Consider the following 21,622-nt stretch of genomic DNA (forward strand, 5'->3'; position numbering starts at 1 on the left):
TTTCAAGGCTGCCTGTCTTACCTCCCCTGTTATCAATCCCGGATCAACGACAAGAGCAGCGCATAAAGAAAAGCTAGTTCCATTAAGAAATAGTTTCTTTCTTACGTAACGGATATCAGGGATATCGATCTTCTATACACGAAATTTGTATTAGCGTATATGGAAGATGTTAAGTTTTAGAAAATGTTGAGTTAAATTTTAAGTAAAAGTTGAAATAAACGCGGTTTCCTTCAAGCGACTAAAAGAAACGAGTCTTGACGTTTCAAATTTTCCATCGACTTTCGTTCACGAATATGACCAAATTTCATATTCCCAATAATAACGTAGTATCGTGGACAAACGAGATATCGGGTGAATCGTAAACAGTGTCGCGAGGAAGCCGAGGTGCCGACAGGCCCATCAATTTGTCGTCGGTCCTTTGATCGAATAGTTTCGTGGAAAGGGCCTACATGACCCTGGCCACGAGCGATTGCGGAACACGTGCGTGGTGGAATTAAGACAAAATACAAAGGGATGCTAAGGGACATAGACGAATTAACAGTGTCAGTGGAGAAGCCGGAGAGTGCTAGTTGAGTAGAATGCGAATTGCGTTGTCGAGGGAATGTGATCCGCGTGAGAGAGAGCGTTGGATCCTTGGTGACGAGAGTTGCGAATTAACTATCTAGTTGTCTTAATTATAGCACGTTGTTGTATTTAGTTCACGTTGAACAACCATCGTTTCCTGTTTAATCAACATCTGTACAATCCATTATTATCGTTGAAGTGGTCACCACTTGGTAACGCTGCTAGCGTGCGGATCTGGATCGACTCATATTATATTCCAAATCTTGTATTTACACTTTAGTTTTTAAAATATATATTTTCTACCTTACAATTTATCCACGCGTTCCTCTGCATTCACATACATCTAATAACCTCAACAAATAGTAAAGTAGAAAATATATTTTAATACAGAAGTGTAAATACAAGTAGGAATACAATTTGAGCTGGTTCAGATTACCCTATGACTGAAAAACCCTGAAGCCGTCGGCGCCTATCTACTGTTTATGGTTTGCCTTCGACGCAGTCTTTTGTCTATGCGCTGTCGATGGCTTCAGTGCTTGAGAAAACTACAGACCAGATGTGGAGTTTTCGTAGAAGTGATGAATACTTCAACACCCTCCCTAAAACTCTACATCCCTACATACAATTATCTCTTCGTAAATATTTGAAGCTTAATTTCGTCAATGCCTTTCTCTTTACCATTCGAATTAATTTATTAGTAAAAAAATACTACGAGAAGACTTAACAGATCATGTAGAGTTTTTCCTTTTTTACAAGTGATAACCACTAACCAATAGATAATTCATGGTAAAACACTTAGACGCTATAACCTCAACATTTCCCATAGAAGCTGGCATACCCCAAGACAGTGTCCTCGGATCCCTGCTGTTCAACACCTACATTGCAGACGTACCAACTTCGACAGATATAACCACAGTGACATTTGCTGACGATACAGCCTTATTAGCCTCGCACTCAGACCCGACAATTGCCTCCTCTACTCTCCAGCGAGGTCTCGACTCTATGGAAAAGTGATTCCACAAATGGCGCTTCAAAGTCAACGAAAACAAATCCAGTCACATAATTTTCACGCTACGAAAACAAACTTGCCCACAGGTGACGATAAACGATATACCTATTCCAGATAAAGAGTCAGTCAGATGTCTGAGCATGACTCTGGACAGAAAATTGACATGGAAACAACATATCTTAGATAAAACCAAACAACTCGAAGCAAAATTTTAAAAATTCTACTGGCTCATCGGCCGACGTTCCAACTTTAACACGCAAAGTAAAATTACACTATACAAGGCCATATTAAAACCTGTTTGGACCTATGGAATCCAACTATGGGGAATAGCGAATAATTTCAACATAGAAATTCTGCAACGATTCCAATCGAAAACCTTAAGATCCCTAATAGATGCATCTTGGTACGTCACCAACGAAACGATACATCACGACCTCGAGATACCCACAGTCAAAGAAGAATTATCCAAATTCAGCAATAGACACAGCGCGAGAGTTAACAACCACCTAAACCCTCTAATTACTCAACTACTCGACACGTCGGAACAGATCCGCAGGCTAAAAAGACGTTACACCTTAGACCTAAGCGCTAGATTCAAATAGAATCAAACATACTATAAACGCTTATTAATCATGTAATAGTACCGCGTCAGATAAATTTACTTAAAATTCTCTAACGAGAATTGATTGTCAAAGAAACGCAAATAAAAAAGAAAGAAAGTGATAACCACTTCGACACAATTTATTCACGCGTTCACCTCAACCTCAAGAATTATTAATAAACTAGTCGCAGTATAAGATCCTACGACAGATTGTGCATTTTCTCGAAATGACCGAGCGATTTCTCGTCATTCGTGTCACAGCAACATCGAACGACTGTATTTCGGGATCGACGTACGCACAGTGTATCTTGCGAAATTGACGATATCGTTCGCAACGTTACGTGTGTTACGCGTATGCTCGACGCGACACGCGTTTCATTGAAAATCAAACGGACGATTTTCGCGATATCTGTGAACGCATGCGTGTTATTTTAATTGAATGACCTGTGTGCCGAGATCAATATAAGCGAAGTTATTACGATTGATGAGACAACGGGACCGGTTGAAGATTCAACAAGCGCGACGATGATCGAGAACAGGCGTGAACGATAGATCCGAAAGAGTAAACGATACGAAAGGAGATCTCGAGAGATACAGTAGCTCGCGAGAGTGTCTCGGCTCTTGTAGAAACTCTCTATGAATTATAGACGCGTTATGAAAGACTTTGAAATTTCCCTGACGCTCTAACAAAATCATGATCGTATCGGTGAAGTTTCAAAGGAATCTGAAAGTAAATATAAAAACTGCTTCACAGAGATCACCGAAATATCGTATTTCAGACGGTCAATTTTATTCGTTACATTGGTAAGCCACGGTATTTAACGAGACTATATATTTGCAATAAAAGTATCTTGCAGTTTTCAGGTACATTTTCAGATCGGTTTCGACATAATCGTGACACTCGTGTTTCGTTACAATGATAACGAAATTTCAAAATGACCCGCAACATACGCGTGATATATGATATATTCTAATACGTAAATATATAATCCTTCTTATATAATAAACACAATATATATCATTTCCAAATTGAGACATTTTCCAGACAATGCGAAATAGTCTGGTTGCAATGAAATTTGCCAATGAAATTTCGAAATGTTTTATACGATACACATAATATACGTAACATCATTACACGTGATATACGATACGTTTCAATTGTAACACGCGTTATATAATACGCGTTATAAATTGACCAATATTATCACGATAATGGCGTCTCGTTAGACTGCTAATAAAATTTCAAAACGTTTCATACAACGCGTCAAATTTGCCTCTGGAAAGCGTTGAAATACTTTCCTGAGCCGCTGTAAACGACCAAGAAAAGGATTAGTGAGTCGTCGCTAGAACACGGAGATACGAAGCCGAAGAAGTGTCAGGGACGCCGATCGGAGAACCACGCTCCTTTCGAATTCACTGTTCTCGCGATACGACCGATCGATCGAACGAAGCTCGCTGAGCCTGGAGACCTAAATCTCGGTGAAAATCCACCCTTACATTCAGCCGCCTGCGCTCTTTCTTTTCCTTTCGTTGCGGCTGTTCTTCCGCGATCTCCAGGATTTCCTATGCTTATCGATGATTCGTTGCGTTCCACGCGATCGCGGCATGGCCACGCGAGATCGACGAATAAATACCGAGCATAAATGTCACTGCAGAAGCGCCTTCTTCCGTCCCACGAATTCTATTGCCTTCGGACTTTGCCATGGTTTTCATGCAAATAACGAAATCCTCGAACTTACTCCTAAAGTCGTATCGAGCGGAATTCTGGCCCGAAGACAAATTCCAGCGCGCGGCAGCACAGAGTTAGGAGATTTTCCGGGGAGTAGGCGCATCGGCAACAACTCGGAGGAATCTCGCTGGCGTGGAATAAAATTAACGTCCGGCTGGAACGGTTTTACGGGGGCTTTTTACACGAACGAAATTTACGTATCGCTATCGTTCTCAAGTATTTGAACATCTGCATCGATGTTTCTCTAGCTCTTACCATAACCGAGATGAAATATTAAACTATCGCCAAGTTGAAACTGGAACAAGAAATACGCCTGGATCCTTTTACATACGTAACGAATGCTTAATACACCTATATATATTATCTCGTGGAACATATATGAATTTTTTAAATGCGACTAAAGATACGTATTCCTATCTCTAGCAAAATACCAACGTTGAACAAACACGCTTAACGTCGCTTGATACAAACACCAGCGATTTCTATCTGCCCCCAATTACTCCTCTCTTTCTATTGAGAATATAAATATCATGTATTTATACCGATCGATCTTAACTGTGGTTTTCATCTACACGATTGGCTGAGACAAGATTAAAATCAAAATTGGACCAACAGTTTCATCCGAATTGTATTTGCGTCTACGATCGTTCCAGCATCCGCGTACTCGTAACTGGTAACGTGACACTCGTGCTAGCGTGATTCCATTGGGAGAGAGATTTCGTCGTAAGGACGAGCGACGAAAGATTCGAACGCGTGCGAAGAAGAGCGGTTCCAGGGAAGCCAGGGGAATCTAAGGCGAAGAACAAGGACGAGTACGCGTCGAGACTCGTTGGAAAGTCGCAACGAGACATCCGCAGCGCTCGAAACACGCGATGATTCCTATTACTTCCGCCTATCTAACGATCCATCGGTAACCTCTGTCAGCTGTTTCTCATCGATGCCTGGAATCTCATTTACCGAACGCTTAATAGACAATCAGCCGGCCGAAGCGGCCGGGCAAATTGTTTCGATCGACTGCCACTTCCGGCGGCATTCGACGCTGTCGAAGATTGCCTCGTTGACGCTTCGGTCATTCGATTATTTTTCACCCGTTTGTAATGGAGTTCGGCCTCGCGTCGTTGACGACGTGCGCCGCATCGAAAAGAAGAGGAAGAAAAGAGGTCATCGGGCTCCAGGATCGGACAATATCGACGAGCAGGAAACGAAAGAACGGAGCGTTGTTGCGGGGCCGACGAGAATCGTTTCGTTGGGTGTCGCATCCGGCTCCATCGCCGGTGTCCGCGAAATTACCTAATCGATGACTGCCTGACATCTCCGTTCTCTTTCTGTCTCTTCGCGATCGTGCTGCGTCGATCGAGTTCGCTGTTTGCACGAGTATAGTCGTCACGAAGAAATGGCAATGCTTTCTCTTAAAAGGCGTAAAAAGTAATTGCAACTTGCTGTTTAAATTGCAATCTAAGTAATTGCGTTAATAACATTAGGAAATAAAGCGGTAAATTCTATGCTATAACAGCCACGTGTACGTGCATTTGACTGTCGAGTGTACTCGCCATCGCTTACTTCCTCCCACGCATTTTAGACACACGCTTTTCAAAGAGGCCGCAATCGCTAACTGGTTAGTCGAAGATGAACCGAACGAACAACGTGCGATAAGTTAAGTTTCTAGTCTTTCGTGAAACAGCGTTTTTAATTATTTCAGGCTACTGCCAAGATGATCGATCCTTGTTAATAAATTTTTGTAGAACTGTTAAAGCGAGACGAATGTAATGGACCAAAAGGTTTTCAACTTGGAACGCGGATGATTCAGGTAACATGGTCGGAGAGAAAGACGTATATACGATGAAATATTTCGCAAAAATTAAACGTTATGACGTAGTAGATATATTCAGACCTATCGTGGCTCACGAAATATATCAAATGGCTTGGGGCTTGCAAAACGTAAAATTCGCGCGATCCTATTTTATAACGGTGCACGTTATATGACAGTAGACTAAATCGAAAGTAATGTCAAATCGATTCCGCATTGTCCAAAGTATATAACAAAATATTTAACATCGGAAATAGAAATCTCACTTTCGGAAATTAATTTATCTCAAGACGGCAAGAACAATGCGAAATTCTAAAGTAGATTTTCGAAAATAGCGTTCGTAACTGTCACTTTTCTACGCGTTCCAATTTATCGAGTTAATCGGCACAGCTTCTAATTGTCAGGACCCGTTCATCCGAACGTTAGTCTGTCGCATGTTCGTTACAACCATGACCTAACGCACGATCCGATGATACGATTTATAAAACGCTCAATGACAGTTTTATTTCGCCAAGCGAATATAAAAATGACTTTAGCATAAAATTCAGAGATCGTTAAAGCGATAAGCTTTCCACGATGCGCTTTTAGCGACTGATTTTTCTTCTTCTTCTTCTTTTCTTTTTCCTCGCGTTATCCGTATAAATGACCGCGTCATCTTACTGATATTCCCATTTCTTTGAAAACGACCAATTAGATCGAGGTCGATCGAACGATAGACACGAAACCATTGCATCCGGTTGCAAACGGGAGCATGAGGAAAACCGTGGCAGCAGGAAGCTTAGAAACGTCAACGAGCGTGCAAGTAGATGCGACTACACCGTGTCTGAATCATTTATCGGACAATAGTAGTATAACGCGATGATTAAGCAGACGTGTCGCTGCATCCAATTCGTACTCCTTGCAGGTTGGAATTATACCAAGATGATATCGCGTGAAGTTGAAATTCTAACGTAAACCACGTCTCTGTGAGACGAGCAGAGACGCGAGGCTCTGTCACGTGTTTGCCAATCTTTGCCGGGACGGTGCGTACGACTTTAATACGTCTGAATTTCCTAGCAAACGATGAGACTCGCTTATACTTTCTCGTGTATCTTTGTTAACCTACGTATACGAACGAACGATTTTTATTCGCGGACCGACGACAAAATTCACGACGCAACAAAGAGCAAAATATCAGGAAACGAATTGTTCAGGCTGTTGTCGAAGTAAACGTGAAAGCCGTTGCGCGCCACAATTTATAGACTAGTAATATCGGTACGTTGACAAGTTACAAATCGTGAAATTATAGATTCTCTTTTTACGATTTCATGATTTTTTGGCAGACAAGACGATCGAATAATCCGTGTAATTTCGCCCGTACAGTTGCGCTAGCTCTGCTCGCGCGAACGTGTTGCTATTCTCCGTATCCCGACGTATGTTCCGTATTCGAGCGAATCTCAGTGACGCCAGGAAGATTCCGTGAACGTTGCGGTCTTTGTAAAAATTATCTTGGAACCTACCGTGCCGATTATACGCAACGATATTATACGCAAGATTGCACAACCTTCGCCTAAATAGAAGAGAAACCTAACAAGGAAGAAAAAGAAACAAAATTTTAGCTGAGAAACAGAGGAATCTCAGTTGCGTCGGAGAAATTTTACTTCGGCATCGTTGAAAAATTGAACGACGACAAAGAGGAAGAAAGGAAATTTCGTGGCAAAAAAAAACCAGGTCGAGAAGAAATTGCGAGTAAAAGAAAAAGGCGCGAAATACAGTTGCGAAGGGATGGAAGAAAACAGAACGCTCGCGGTGAAAGGTTCGAAAGGAGGAAAGTGACCATCGACGACGTTAGATTCGAGCGAGGGAAGAAATCGACGCCAGGGGCTGGTAGATAAGCGTTCGTTGAAGGGACAGGCTATATAGTACATAGGGTAGGATAGAGTATAGGTAAAAAGGTACAAGGGAACGTTTGTTCAATTTCTACGGGCAAACGAGAGAGGGATAAAAGCGGTGGAGAATTGCGAAATGCTTGGCCCGCATTCGCAGTAGTTCCAGTCGTCCATTGTCCGCGTGCACAATGGGAATCTTTCTAGCGACGCTTGTTGCTCGGATGCTAGCTGACTAAACTTTGCCCGCCGACCACGTGCGTCCTGCACACCCCGCAATTTCGCGCACAAACAGACACGTATACAAGACGTGTATAACGTTGCGGAGGGAAGAAGGAGGCAGAAATACGTAGAGACAGACGTGTTGGTCGTGTGGTAGTCGGTATCCATGCAAGCACGCTGTGATTCGCCTGGGGATAGGTCAATCAATGACCTATTTAAAACGCCTTCGGTCTGACCTCGCGCGCTCTATCTCCTACCGCTATGGTACGCCGAACCGAGACTAGCAGTTTATGTACGAGTTTAACTTTCCTCATATTCTCGCTTCGATCTCTGTATCTTCCTTTTTTCCTCGCGAGAACCGCGCGTGCTAATGTAGAGAATACCGAAGACTAGTTGACTTAGAAATTAGAGGAGAACTTTGTGCGTTGGCTATGTAGCAATTCTATTTGGTTATAGTTGTTGAATTAATGAAATGGTAAAATTATTAACACTAAAACTACCACATCGGTCGAATTAACTGGGTTTTACAATTTTATTTTAAAATTCCTACTTCGTGTTATACCTTTTTTCCGCACTGATGTGACGAATTTCGCAAAGATAACTAAAAGAATATTCAAACTCAAAATAGTTTTGTATCAAGGCTACTTATACCAATACCAAACAAAATGACTGATACTTTTCAAAGGGTAAGAAGATCCTGCAATCTGTTTATCGAATCCCAATTAACCAGTTTCCTCGTTTACCAAATTTTTATTGTTATATGATGATATCAGATATCAGGAAAATTCCGGACCGATCGCTAGATGCTAACGCTAGAAATGCCATACCAGTGAAAACCACTGGTTCTACGATTTTATAAATTTGTCAACCCTCGTTTAGAGATCATGCTCCAAGATGGATTAACAATACCAAAAATCTACTACATAACATGGAATTGCTTCTGTAAGAAAGTAATAAATCAATAAATATACAAATATTCTATTGTTACGTATTTTTTAAAGACCAATCACTTTGACTAGTTTTGGTAAGAATATCTTCGTGTTAATTATCGGTAGTTCTAGTGTTAAAGACTGCTTATATTCCATTTGGAATAAATCGATTTTCTAAGATCTTCTCGCGGGCAGCATTTACTTTCTCCGCCACGTTACTCTTCTTTTCCTATTAATTAGGATTAATTAGATGCAAAATTGTGATATCGCGTATGCCTATGTATATGTCGGATCGTCTTTAGAAAACGAGGCGTGTGATGTGTCTTGCTGCGAGTTGTCCATAGTTGTCTTATACCAGATGATGTTTGTTTATGGGAATGTATTACAAACGTTAACAAGTGATATCGATGATTCAATGATCGAGATGTCTGTGACGATGAATTTAGGTTCGATAACGAATACACGGTCAACGGGACGACGATCGCGATTAGGAACTCGACGTACGTGTTCACTGGGCTAGTCGAACTTATCGGATTGCCCTTCAGTCCAAGTGAAACTGCCCTTATATACTCCTCTCCGTATTCCTCAGATCAATCCCTGTTTTTAAGCAGAGTTATTTAATTACCTTATACCTCTGTTAGGTACACGTCCCTCCCGTGACCGTGGCTACGTTCAGCGACCCGTTATGTCACTTCGAGCCCAAGCCCACTGTCATAAATCTCGGATAATCATAATTGACTTGACTCGTAAACAGCTCAGTTTTATTGTTTAAGTACGACTATAATAAAATGTCTGGACTAAAGTATCGGGGACCTTCCCAAATATTCCGAAAGAAAAGCTCCGGCGTCCCTTCGTTTCCGACATATATATATATGTACATATTGAATAATATATATATATATTGATATAATCGTATTGAAATCGTTTAGTACGATGCAATGACTAATTATAAGACGAAACAGCAGATTTACATTTAAAATTTGAAATGCTGTCGAATTTCGCCTAGCCAACACTGTCGTATCGGATAATTTCTATTCTTGGTCGAGCGTCATCCGGATGTGTTAAAAAGAAGTGCGATCCCTCGTTTGATTTGCGCGTTTGGATCACCCGTCGATATAACTGCGAATAAACCGATGTATTTGGGAAAATCGTACAGGAAGCTGTCAAAACACAGACGATATTTCATTGAGAAACCACGTACATACAGAAACATTAGTATCGACGAATGAACGAAACCTTCACGATGAATATATGTTCAAAGTTAATGCTTTGTGTGGCTTTTCGATTTTCTTTTATCTCGAAGTTTAACAGGGCTAGCGTGCTATTACGCGTACAGAATGAATCGTGCTATAGCGATAATAAAATTGGTGTGATAATATAGTGGCTCGTCTCGCCTCGTGTACGAAACGCTACTCGCTTTTTAGCGAGTATTAATTATGATCGAATACGAAGCCGATGTACCATGAGAAAATAGGAAAAGATTTGTCAGATCGAAAAATCTAGGAATAAAACGTACGCTACTTTTTAATCGCTGGAAAATATACGAAGTAGTAGAAAAAGCCGAGCTGATACTTTAGAAATTCTTACCGTAGAATTTCGTGGAACATGGAACGATTAAATAAATTCAATACTGTGTTTTACGTTGAAGGAATAGATCGTAAGATTGATATTAATTAAAATCTCTAAGGTTCTCGTTCTTTTATCATTCGCGAACGACATAAACGAATAAAATTGAAATAATTTTCCACGCCTGGTTACATTTCATCTCATATTGATGGAATTATATAAAGGAACCCGGTGATAAATATCCACTGAAATTATACGTCAGACCCTAACCGAACCCTGAAAGAAGGATACAGGAAAACGAGTTGGTAAGAATTGGAAATAAAAAGAGAGACCCGATTCGATCGCTAACCAGCTAACGTTGTAACCGATAAATCTAAACGACACGCAGGAACCCTGGAAATGTTGCAAGTCCGTAATAAAGATGTTTTACGAGCGCGATGGAAAAAAGATGGAGACGTGTTGGTGATATTCGGTAGGAAAGAATTCTTCGGTTGGGCGCGTGGCTTCGCTCAGAGGAGAAAATAAATCCCAAACGAAGTCTTAGCTACGTTCTCGGATGTTACACGGTAGCACGGATAGCGTGCAATGAAACTTACTTATTTCGTCTCGCGGGCTGGAATAATCTTGGACAAAGCGGTTTTCTCACAGGCAAAAGCGAAATAAAAATAACGATATCACCGTTCGGTAAACGACAGACAGTGGTCGTTACGATCCAAAAGGATATGGATTAGTGATGAGCGCCAGACACCAGTTGCGCGGTCGTGTATTCTGGTCGAGGTATCGCATTGCAACCGGCACGAAACCAGGATAGGGTAGCTCGTCGCCATCCACGTCTACCCCGTCGTCTTCTTCGTTCTCGTCTTCCTCTTCGTCGTCTTGATCGTCATCGTCGTCGTCCTCGTCGTCCTCGTCGTCCTCGTCGTCATCCTCCTCCTCTTCCTCCTCCTCCTCGTGTCGTCGGTGCGCGATACGTCTATTGGTCGACTGGCCACCCCCATCTTCGTCCTCGTCGTCCTCAAGATCACTGAGTTGGGCAACGTCACTGTCAGAACCTTGCTCGCCATTCCCTGCCCCGGCAGCTTTACTAGCCGGACGATACCGATATCCTTGGGGATAATGCAACGACATGCTGCTTCCCGGCTTCTAGATCTCGTCCAGCAGTCGACACGAGGATGACGAATCGTTCGAGACGAATCGTTTTCAGCGGCAGCCTGACACGAAGATCGTCTGCGCGGGATAATTCCAAATAGATTTGCTGGCAGATTTATCACTGGGAAGATATTGCCTGAGTTGCGCTGGCGACAACGTAGACGTCGCTGCTCTAAACGACGGGGCCAGGTGGACAGGTAAGAACGACATCGAGGACCCGATATGTAGTTCGGTCGGTTCTTTCGGCTACCTGTGGTATACCGATACAACGAGCGATACGAAGAACGCGCTTCTCGTACGCTTTACCGGTAGTAACATGCACCGTGCTTTTCGTCACGAATGTCTCGAGATCGAAGAAGCTGTCTCGCATCCACTGGCCGCATTTTACGTTGAAGTAGCGACAGCGATGAAATCCAGGTGCGTAACCGTGCGCCTCGCGATGCGCTTGCCCGGTTTCTCTCACCTGCAATTCTCTCTCACCTACGGTTGCCCTGTCGTACGGAGGTCGTAGCTCACCTGCTACCAAGCAAGGTGATCACTCGCGGTCAGTGTCGGCACAACGATTCTTCTTCGAACGATAACGATCGAAGGTTTTGTTTTCGCGATGACGATGATCGAGAGAGGAACGACGTTGAGGGACGACCGAGGAACCGAGCGATAGAACCACCTGCCGTGTAAAACGTGTGTGTCTGTGTATTTTTGTATGTGTGCGTGTGTGTGAAACGAAGTCCCGAGGGAGACACTTTTTGGCAGCAAGATGGAAAGGCAAAGCGCGTGAGTGGCGCGTGGTACGTCGCGTGGCAGCCCCGTTAAAAACGATCCAGCTTCCCAACCCTTCTTTGGGAACGTAGCATCTAGCCTATTTCTGACTCGATAATTCGATCGCGCGCGACTAACGACCACGAATCGGCCTACCTGAAGAAATTATATCCCTATAAGAACCGCGACCCATATCAAACTGTTGGCGAACGTGCGCGTCGACGGTGCCCGGCGCAGCGTCGACCGGTGACTGAAAAAAACGTCGAACATCCTTGTCGACGGAACGAAACGCATGCGCGACCCTTCCGTCTAGGCGTCCCTCGCTCATCCGCTTCACGACCTTCTGCATCCTCCCTCGAGAAGATCAGCAGATCCTCCTACTCTCCTCCCTCTGCTCTCTCCCACTCTCTCTCTCTCTCTCTTTCCTTCTCTCTCTCTCTCTCTCTCTGTCTTTTCTTTTCTTTTCTCCCTCGTTGGTTTGTTGGTTCGTTCGCGGTGACCTCTCCGTGGTCGTAGATAATGTACTCGAACCGCGAAGAAGAAAGGAAGAGATAATCAGAAGCAGCGAAGGAGGCGCAGGCAAGCACAGAAGAAGAGAAGCTGATCTTGTAGCTACTCCTCTCGAGATCTTGTCGCTTTGGTTTTCACTGCCAATAAAGTGCCACGCGTGCTCCTCTTTTTTTTCTTCCCCTTTTCGGACAATGCGTTTTATCACGTTGCTAGTACATGTGACAGACTCGATACCAATTAATAGAAATTCGTTCCAGCCGTCGGAGATGACAATCGACAACAGAGAGCGTTGTTTATTATGAATCGTATTTTTTTACGTAGACAAGCAAATACTTGGACGTTGACGAGCCATTGTCGGTATACGATCTTTCAAGGCCTAACTTTAAAGAAGATGAACCGAAACGATCTTAACGACTTAGACGTGCACGTGCAGTGACTGTCCAGATTACAACCTTACCGCTATATTTAAATGTGATCAGTATATTTGTATATCTGTATGTACGTGTGCATTTTCTCTCTTTTTATACAATTATTTATTTGTAGAAAGAATTATGTATGTAAAAACAAAAAATATATATATATAGGGCTGTTAATAGTAAATATCTGATCCTTCTTATTTCAGCTTTCTTCCCGCTTTCTTCTCTTAGTGTGTCTACCAATCTCTCTCTTCCTCTAGTGGTTTATATACCGTGTCTATTTTCGGTTGGAATTCAACGCGAGATTTTGCGGTGGGCACCGTATTATGTATCGTTCCTAACAAAAGTTGGCCAGTAATCGAGAACCGATATATGAAAACGGACGCTATCTCCATTTGTAAAATGATTATGGTTTAATTGTAAATGTGATATATTTATCATTACCGTATTAAGCCGTTGGGTGTAGAAATTGAGAATGAGTCGTGCGCAATTACTTGTACACATTTATTTTATTAAAACAAAAAACATTTGTATGTACAATTCGTTAAATGTTATTGTTTTGCTGTTTCTCTACTCTCACCATCAAAAACGATATAGAATCGTTTTTTTTTTCTTTAGTAAACTTAGTTATTTACTAATTTAATAATTAGTCAAGTTAAGTAATTACTAATAATTCATAAAAGATAAAACTTAGAAAACACGAAGTTGGCACCCTGCTGGGGGTAGCCACCCACATGCTATATTTATTTTATTTTTTTTTATTACCAATGAGATAAAACATTTTACCAAATGTCCTTCAGGACAAATTGTAAAAACCTAAAATAAACTATAAGAAAAAAAAAGACTAATAATTTAGTAAACTTAGTAATTAGTAAGGATCTTATTTCTGTTCATCTAGCAATGTTTCTAATTGTTCAGGACTCGTAACAGGTAACGAACACGTGCGATATTTACATACATATACAGTTGCTCGATTATTTACAAATTTCATATTTCTGAGATGTTGGTTTTTGCGCAATAACACGCTGTTCGTTTCATCGGGGTCGATTAAGAGAAGAATCCTGTTGGGTATCAAACGTTTATATATAACGCGAAGTAGCTCATCGGTATCCTTGGCACCTCGTTTTCCAATCACATAAATCTAAAACACGACATATACACGCAATCATTTCAAAAGCTTATCAAGTTTTTGAAAATTGAATATGCTCGATGCATATAAGTTTGCACGCACTTGCGCTGCATCATCATGGTAGCGTACGAGTGCTGATGTTAGTTGTGGAACCGCAATAGGTCTCTGCATCAGCAAAGATCCGAATGCTCCGAACAGACGAGCAGCTTTATCCTTGAATTCGTCACAACCTAAGTAATCTGCCAACCTCAGCAAATTTTCAGCGGCAATCGAGTTACCGGATGGTTCCGCTCCGTCATAAGCTATATATGAAAATATAAATCTTCAAATACATATCTGATCTTTCTCTTCCATTCGTGTTACGACCTAATACTAAAATCGTAAACGCAACTATCACAGCCTGATGAACTTAACGACTGGACGTAATGAAACATTACGCAGGCGCTGCTATAAATATTTGAATTACTTTCAGCTATACTGCAGAATGTTGGTTTCTTTGATTTCATAGCTGAACGCAATCGCAACTATCAGGCGTATCATATAAAATCATGAAAACTTTAATTGCTAAACTAAGATTATCTTGAAAATACTTAAATATACCTTCTTTAAGCCTGAGAATTATACTTGGATCGCTCGATGTTGTTGAGAAATATCCTCCATTTGTTTCATCCCAAAAATATTGATCTTGAAGATCTTGCAATTTCTCAGCAAATTCCAGCCATTCCTCGTTTAAATCAGATTCATATAAATCCAACAATCCTTTTATAACAAACGCATAATCGTCTAAAAATCCAGGTATGGGTGTACCCCTAAAAATAATAAATATTAAAATGTACATTGTGATACGCCGTGTAATTTAATAGCAATAATATACGTACATTTGTGTAATCGTGCCTTTTTCGTCACGGTAACAACTATGAAGTAATATATTCTTGGTTTCATCGAAAAGATATTGTTTAATAAATTTTGCGGCATCTGCCGCACGCTCAATGTATTGTTTATTATTTACTGCCGCTCCCCCAAAAGCTAAACCACTTATCATAAGACCTAAATCCAAGTTACTTATTAATTTAGCAGTTAAAAAAACATATATTAGCGTAAAGTATATGTAGAAAATGTATTGTTCATAACTCTTTACCATTCCATGCTGTAATGATCTTATCGTCTAAGTGAGGTCGCGGCCTTGCAGATCTAACTTTGTATAACATGGAACATGCTTCTTTCAAATACATTTTAGTTTCTTCGACTGGAAGATTGAAATATCTAGCAGTTTCTTCAATTTCATTGTATGTTATTAATACATTTTTTTCTCCTATCTCTCCATGTGGATCCTGATGAATAAGAGGTTATCAATTATATATTTAGACATAGAATAAGAATTAATATTAGAAATAAGAAAAAGTATATAGCATACTTGATGCGATTTTACATTTCCTGATTCTTTTACGTTGAAATGGCGACAAAAAATATCCGAAAGTTTAACATGATTTTCATCAGAAACTTCTTTATTTAGAAGTGATTTAATTTCCACGGCAGACCACACATAAAAAGCACCTTCCTTTTTCGCATGTGTATCGTGCGTAGGATAAGAATCTGCATCTTCAGCACTATAAAACCCACCTCCCTAAAAAACATAAAATAGATAAATGTTAATGTACATATAATTCTGAAAACAGAGCAAATATAATACCTTGTGACGAAGATCTCTTATTACATATGTAGCGATATCATCAACAATTTCGGCAAAAAAATTATCTTTAGTTACAAGATACGCATCTGCATATGATTTCATTAACTGACCCTGATCGTATAACATTTTTTCAAAGTGTGGAACGTGCCACTCACCATCTGTAGCATATCTAGAAAAACCCTATTTAAAAATAGTAAACATTATTATAAATTATTTTGGAGCTAGCATCATAAATATTTTGTTTAATAGCTAATTAGGGTTAAAATTCTTACCTGACCTACATGATCATGAATACCACCAAAAGACATTTTTTTTAAAGTGTACACAGACATATGCAAGCAAAGTTGTACAGACTGCACATTGGGTTGACGTGCATACATATGAAATAAAAAGTTAAAATTTACTGGCTGTGGAAATTTTGGTGATTGCATATTATATGTAGAGCCAAACCCACCAAATTTGGGTTCAAATTCATTTGCAAGTTGCTGAATACAAATTTTACTACATTCCAATGAAGGTATATCATGTACCTATGTAAAGAAATCATTATTCATTAATAATCACAATTATTTTATGAAATAGCTTAAACAAGAGTACAACAATTTATTATTTATTAATTTACCTTAAGCGGATTTGGAATTTTAGAAATACTATGTAAAGTTTCAAGATTGGTAGATCCAATCTCTGTAAGTTTACTTCTGGATTGATTCCACTAAAAAATATGAAATATAAAGAAACTGATATTGATATAATGTATTAATCTAACTATAATATGTAATGATTTATAATATGTTTTAAATTCACTTGAATGGAATATGATTTGTTTATTAAATGCTGTGTATTTATACTATATCAAATAATTCTTAAAAACTAAACATATTTATACCTTTTGGGCAACACTGAGTAAAATTGTCTTAAATCCTGTTTGTCTAAATGTATCTTCTGGAGGAAAATAAGTCCCTCCAACTATAGGTTTTAAATCAGGAGTAAGAAAGACACTCATTGGCCATCCACCATGACCACTTGTTGCCTATGTCAAACGATAGTTTTTAATCTATATCATATTTGTTTAAAATACAATGTAATCACATTTACTTGCTTGTATAAAATTCATGTATATCCTATCAATATCTGGTCTCTCTTCCTTGTCTACTTTTATATTAATGAAATTTTTATTCATTATTTCAGCAATTTCTTTATTTGTAAAAGATTCTTTTTCCATAACATGACACCAATGACACGTAGAATACCCAACAGATAAAAAGATACACTTGTTCTCTTTATTTGCTTTTTCCAATGCTTCATCACACCATGGGTACCAATCAACTGGATTAGTAGCATGCTGTAGTAAATATGGTGACTTTTCTAAACTCAAACGATTCTTTTTTTGTATCTGCATATTTCCTGAATTACTGGTTGATGCCATATTTGCAAATAATGAAAATGTCAGTGATCTTTGGTTTATCCTATAAAATTTAAAATTAGAAAGTTAAGTATCAATATATTTGACTTTGGTGCATATACTTATAAAACATATAAAAATTGCAAATGAAAGATTTAAAATAAAAGAATAAACAAGGACATGTAAATAACTGTGATGTAAATTCATGAACAAAACACTACTTATTTTCATTGACATCATTTTAATATACTTTTATTAAGTGAAAAGTTATTATAAATATTACATGAATGTATGTTGAGTGTACTACCTGTTTAATCGTTGTATACTTAGAGACATGAAACTACGTTGAGATAAATATGATCTTATTCCAAGATTCCGAATCCACCACTTTTTAGATAATAAAGACTTATAGTCGACTATTGACAAAAGACAATATCTTCCCAAAGTCATAACACTCCTTGCATAAAATATGTACCTAACAAAAAATAAAGTTCTGAAAATAAATATGAAAATAAATTCTGCAAATTTCTATATGTAAAATATATAATAAAATATTAAGCTTTCATTTTGACATCATAAAATATAAATCCAATTAATTTCACTACTAATCTATCAACATTATTTGTTTAATTATATTACAAAAGATTTTTAACACTTAAACATATTGTAAATTTTTAAATTCTATTTTCAAATAATAGAAACTTTGCATCAATTTTTTCTTATACTCGTTATATCTATACATGAATAGCTACATTTTCTTCAACAAAATTGGAATCTCACAAAATTTTAATTACTTCATTTATCATCAAAAATTATTTAATTTCAACTTAGGTAAGGTAACTAAGGTAACTAACATAATTAAGATTAGGAGGTACTTATTTAGTTCATACCATAAAAATATTTACACAAATTGTTAATTGTATTCAACATACATTAATCTGCATCCTCCCTTACTACAAAGTCCATCACCGCAGTACATGTAAATGCGAAAAATGGCGAATTGCTACTAAAGTGTCACATATCTGGTACTTGATACTATACATAAAATGCATTTATAAACTGTACATATCCGAAAAGAAAATACTATTATTACAATAAAATATATACTATTAACTACAAAATATATTTATTTCTTAGCTTAATATATATTAGCTCAAAATAGCTCAAAATATATTAATTTTATAGCTTAAACATTTCATTCAAATAATAATAAGAAATACTGCAATATAAAATTATGAAATATGTATGAAATATTTTTTGCGATTATTACTATATACAGATACATTTACGGAAATAACAGACAATTTTTGATATACGATATTTGCTTACAAATAAACGATATAGCTATATTCCTATACCACAATAAAAAATAATGGAATATTATTTTATAAATTAATATTCAAATATCGTACGTAAAAGTTACAATTAAAGTTTCAGATAACAAACGTAAGAAAAACGAACATATAGAAAATATAAAAATAAATTATCTAGGATTATGTACATGCAGAAAGAAAACTTTCTCTCTGATACACATACACACGCACGCGCACACACACGCACACACAAACACACACATCTTGCTGTAACTTTAAATCACGTTCAAGCGTTAAATCCAAAATATTCAATTATTTAAGCAAAATTGTGTAAATTATTATTGACATATGACTTAAATCTAGTGACTTCTTTTTTTATATATTCGAATATATCTAATATTTACAATTCTATCTAGTTATTTGTAATGAATGACATTGTAATCAGAAGGAATACATTAAACATAACTAAACTAGAGTAAGCTAAATTAATCTAGATTAATTTAAATTTGTAATGAATTTTTAGAAAAATATTATTAAAAATTCGGAATCTTTCTTAAAGAAAATATAAATATAATTGAATGAATTTGTGAAAAAAATATGTTTCTAAAAAATATTATCTGAAAATGTATGTATACATATTGGTTCATTATTTCATTCACTTATGACAAATCAGTAAAAAGCGCGTTTTATGTTAATTACATACGTATACATAAGTGTATCTAAATACCTTGACTATGAAAAATGTAATAACTACTGTTCATTATTTAAATCTATAACGAACGTATAATGTAATATCAGATAACATTAATTAATTTCTTCAAACATTACAATACTTCAAATATGGCTGCCGTACATCGAGAGGCTATCCAAAAACAAATTCAACAAGACTGGGCAAATCGAGAATACATCGAAGTTATAACTGGTAGCATCAAAAAGATAACTGACTTTCTCAATTCCTTTGGTAATTATTTAAAACGTTATTGAATAATATATATAAATACAAACTTTACTACTTTCATAGTGAAATATTTTACAAAAATACTTTATAGAAATTATAAACTATTTTATATTGTGATCAAAGAAATCATTTGTTTTGTACTTCTAAACTAAAAACCATTGATTTTATCAAGCAATTGCGTTTGGATACATCCATAACGAAATTGTTTTCTTACTTACATAGAGTGTAGGTACATGTTTTGACAATTCTGACTTACATGAATCTTTTCATAACCTTATTGCTTCCTCTTTTATCATTTTCTTGAATTACTAAAATCCACAAAGACACTTTAAATAAAATTAACATTGTATGAAAATTACTTTATTAGTGACAATCAATTAACTTTATTGTGTTAGATATGTCTTGCAGATCAAGAATAGCTGTTCTCAACGAAAAACTTACAACTCTAGAAAGAAGAATCGAATATCTAGAAGCATGTGTAAGTTACCATTTATAATTTGGATCAATTATGATTTGTACGTTATGAAAAATATATGACGTGCATTATATTTTCTACAATTATTATTTTCCAGGTTACAAAAGGGGAAACGTTAACCTAAATTAATCATAGTTCAGAATTTTTGTATTTATTGAAATTATATATGAATAAATATACAATAAACGTGACTACATGTTATATTCAATTTATAATTGCTTTAGTTGGAAGGAATTGTAAATGGATTATATGAATCACGCTTAACAAAGGGTTCTGATGGCTTCTTTTGTAACATCAAATTAATGTCATAACCAGTCATTTGTATTCCAAAACTCGCAGCTCTTTCAAAGCTGGTTCTAGCTTCATTAATTTTAAATCCACGTGCTAATACATATAAAGGTAAACTAATAAAAAATAATACTGCCACACTAGCACTCAAAGGTAGAAATTTTCGAAGCAATGGATAAGTACAATATGCTGCAAAAGATATTGCTATTTTAAAATATTATCTATCATTAATAATAAAGATTTTTACATTATTTTTATTTCATGTTATAAATTATAAAACGATCACCTAAAATAATTTCATTTAGTAGTAATGTATTATGGAAGAAAACTTCCCTCACCTCCTATTAGATCATTAAATGGACCACTTCTTCCCCTTATACGTTCTGCTATATAAGTACCACTAAGATAATAAAAACCTATACCACAGATGGGTAATGATGTATGTAGAATTCTTCCAAATGTGGCAGGGGTTTCAAGTATACCTTTTGAAGCTTGAATTACTAATCCACAGCCAAAGCCGAAAATCAGGGGTACTTTCATTCTTCGCGCAAGCAAAGAAATTGGATTATCATCATCCGTACCATACAACTTTAATATAAAATCCTGCATTGTGTAATTCTAAAATGAAATTATTTTGTTTTACATTCAATTCATATAATCATCTTAGACAAATTATCGAATGTTAGATTTTATTTAATAATACGCTTTAAATCGAATCATTGATTTGCAAATCATTGCTTTTGATATACAAATGTGCACAAATGTTTTCAAGTATTACAAGTAAAGATTCTCTGATGAAAAATTAGAAATAAAAATTATAAATATGCCACAATTTAATATTAATAGTTATAACAAGTAAAATTAGTCACCTATTTAAGTTATAGTATTTCAGTGTCGTCTTTTACAGGCTATATGAGACAAACTATATGCCTTTCTATTTCTCCGTTACATAACATGAAGAACTTTTATAATAGATTTGCCGCTACAGCTATGTTATTTAATTAGTTATGTTTAATTCTCCTTAAGTTAAATAATAAACTAAAACTAAAACTACGTTTAATTCTGACAAATCTTTTAATGAGACGGCACATCAAATGAAAAGAATTTTGTATTTCCTCCGCAAAACTGACACTGCAGCATGAATTTGATTGAAATACATACCCTAATATCGTTACACGTGTAAAACTGCCTTTACAATATGCGCACTATTAAGTGGCTTCTCGTAGTGTAAATTTTAACGC

General features: G+C 37.3%; 4 protein-coding genes and 1 long non-coding RNA gene across 16 annotated transcripts in view; 2 read left to right on the forward strand and 3 right to left on the reverse strand.

Moving 5' to 3' along the window:
- Positions 1-12,433, reverse strand: part of LOC132906846 (voltage-dependent T-type calcium channel subunit alpha-1G) — a 107,927-nt gene extending 95,494 nt beyond the window's left edge. For all 8 annotated transcript variants that reach the window (XM_060959405.1, XM_060959404.1, XM_060959408.1 and 5 more), the window contains exon 1: positions 11,017-12,433. In XM_060959405.1, the coding sequence (XP_060815388.1) occupies positions 11,017-11,420 (404 nt within the window). In that variant the 5' untranslated portion in view covers positions 11,421-12,433. The remainder of the gene's footprint in view (positions 1-11,016) is intronic.
- Positions 12,434-12,618: 185 nt separating this feature from the next.
- LOC132906865 (uncharacterized) lies at positions 12,619-13,617 on the forward strand. Of its 2 annotated transcripts, none has more exons than XR_009658053.1 (2): positions 12,619-13,208; positions 13,333-13,617. It is a non-coding gene; the product is annotated as an uncharacterized LOC132906865 (long non-coding RNA). The 2 variants fall into 2 exon arrangements; XR_009658052.1 differs by having other exon boundaries at positions 12,619-13,204.
- A 370-nt stretch (positions 13,618-13,987) lies between these two features.
- LOC132906847 (spermatogenesis-associated protein 20) lies at positions 13,988-19,978 on the reverse strand. Of its 3 annotated transcripts, none has more exons than XM_060959409.1 (13): positions 19,875-19,978; positions 17,655-17,822; positions 17,045-17,411; positions 16,832-16,975; positions 16,568-16,657; positions 16,218-16,475; positions 15,946-16,125; positions 15,670-15,879; positions 15,394-15,586; positions 15,134-15,302; positions 14,856-15,064; positions 14,358-14,557; positions 13,988-14,267 (listed from the first exon to the last, which is right to left on the reverse strand). In XM_060959409.1, exons 1-13 carry the CDS (start codon positions 19,961-19,963, stop codon positions 14,007-14,009), a joined length of 2,538 nt encoding a protein of 845 aa, XP_060815392.1. In that variant the 5' UTR covers positions 19,964-19,978; the 3' UTR covers positions 13,988-14,006. The 3 variants fall into 3 exon arrangements, with proteins under 3 accessions (XP_060815392.1, XP_060815394.1, XP_060815393.1); XM_060959411.1 differs by lacking the exon at positions 19,875-19,978 and adding an exon at positions 19,388-19,519; XM_060959410.1 differs by lacking the exon at positions 19,875-19,978 and adding an exon at positions 18,280-18,384.
- On the forward strand, positions 19,486-20,289 carry LOC132906861 (probable protein BRICK1-B). Of its 2 annotated transcripts, none has more exons than XM_060959439.1 (3): positions 19,486-19,621; positions 20,014-20,096; positions 20,191-20,289. In XM_060959439.1, the coding sequence occupies exons 1-3, from the start codon at positions 19,501-19,503 to the stop codon at positions 20,215-20,217; spliced, it is 231 nt and encodes a 76-aa protein (XP_060815422.1). In that variant the 5' UTR covers positions 19,486-19,500; the 3' UTR covers positions 20,218-20,289. The 2 variants fall into 2 exon arrangements, with proteins under 2 accessions (XP_060815422.1, XP_060815421.1); XM_060959438.1 differs by having other exon boundaries at positions 19,501-19,636.
- Positions 20,223-21,435, reverse strand: LOC132906858 (uncharacterized). The gene is made up of 3 exons (XM_060959435.1): positions 21,251-21,435; positions 20,720-20,999; positions 20,223-20,570 (listed from the first exon to the last, which is right to left on the reverse strand). Exons 2-3 carry the CDS (start codon positions 20,988-20,990, stop codon positions 20,314-20,316), a joined length of 528 nt encoding a protein of 175 aa, XP_060815418.1. The 5' UTR covers positions 20,991-20,999; positions 21,251-21,435; the 3' UTR covers positions 20,223-20,313.
- Positions 21,436-21,622: the final 187 nt, after the last annotated feature.

The sequence above is a fragment of the Bombus pascuorum genome, chromosome 5 (assembly GCF_905332965.1).
Source record: "Bombus pascuorum chromosome 5, iyBomPasc1.1, whole genome shotgun sequence".
Taxonomy (NCBI): Eukaryota; Metazoa; Arthropoda; class Insecta; order Hymenoptera; family Apidae; genus Bombus; species Bombus pascuorum.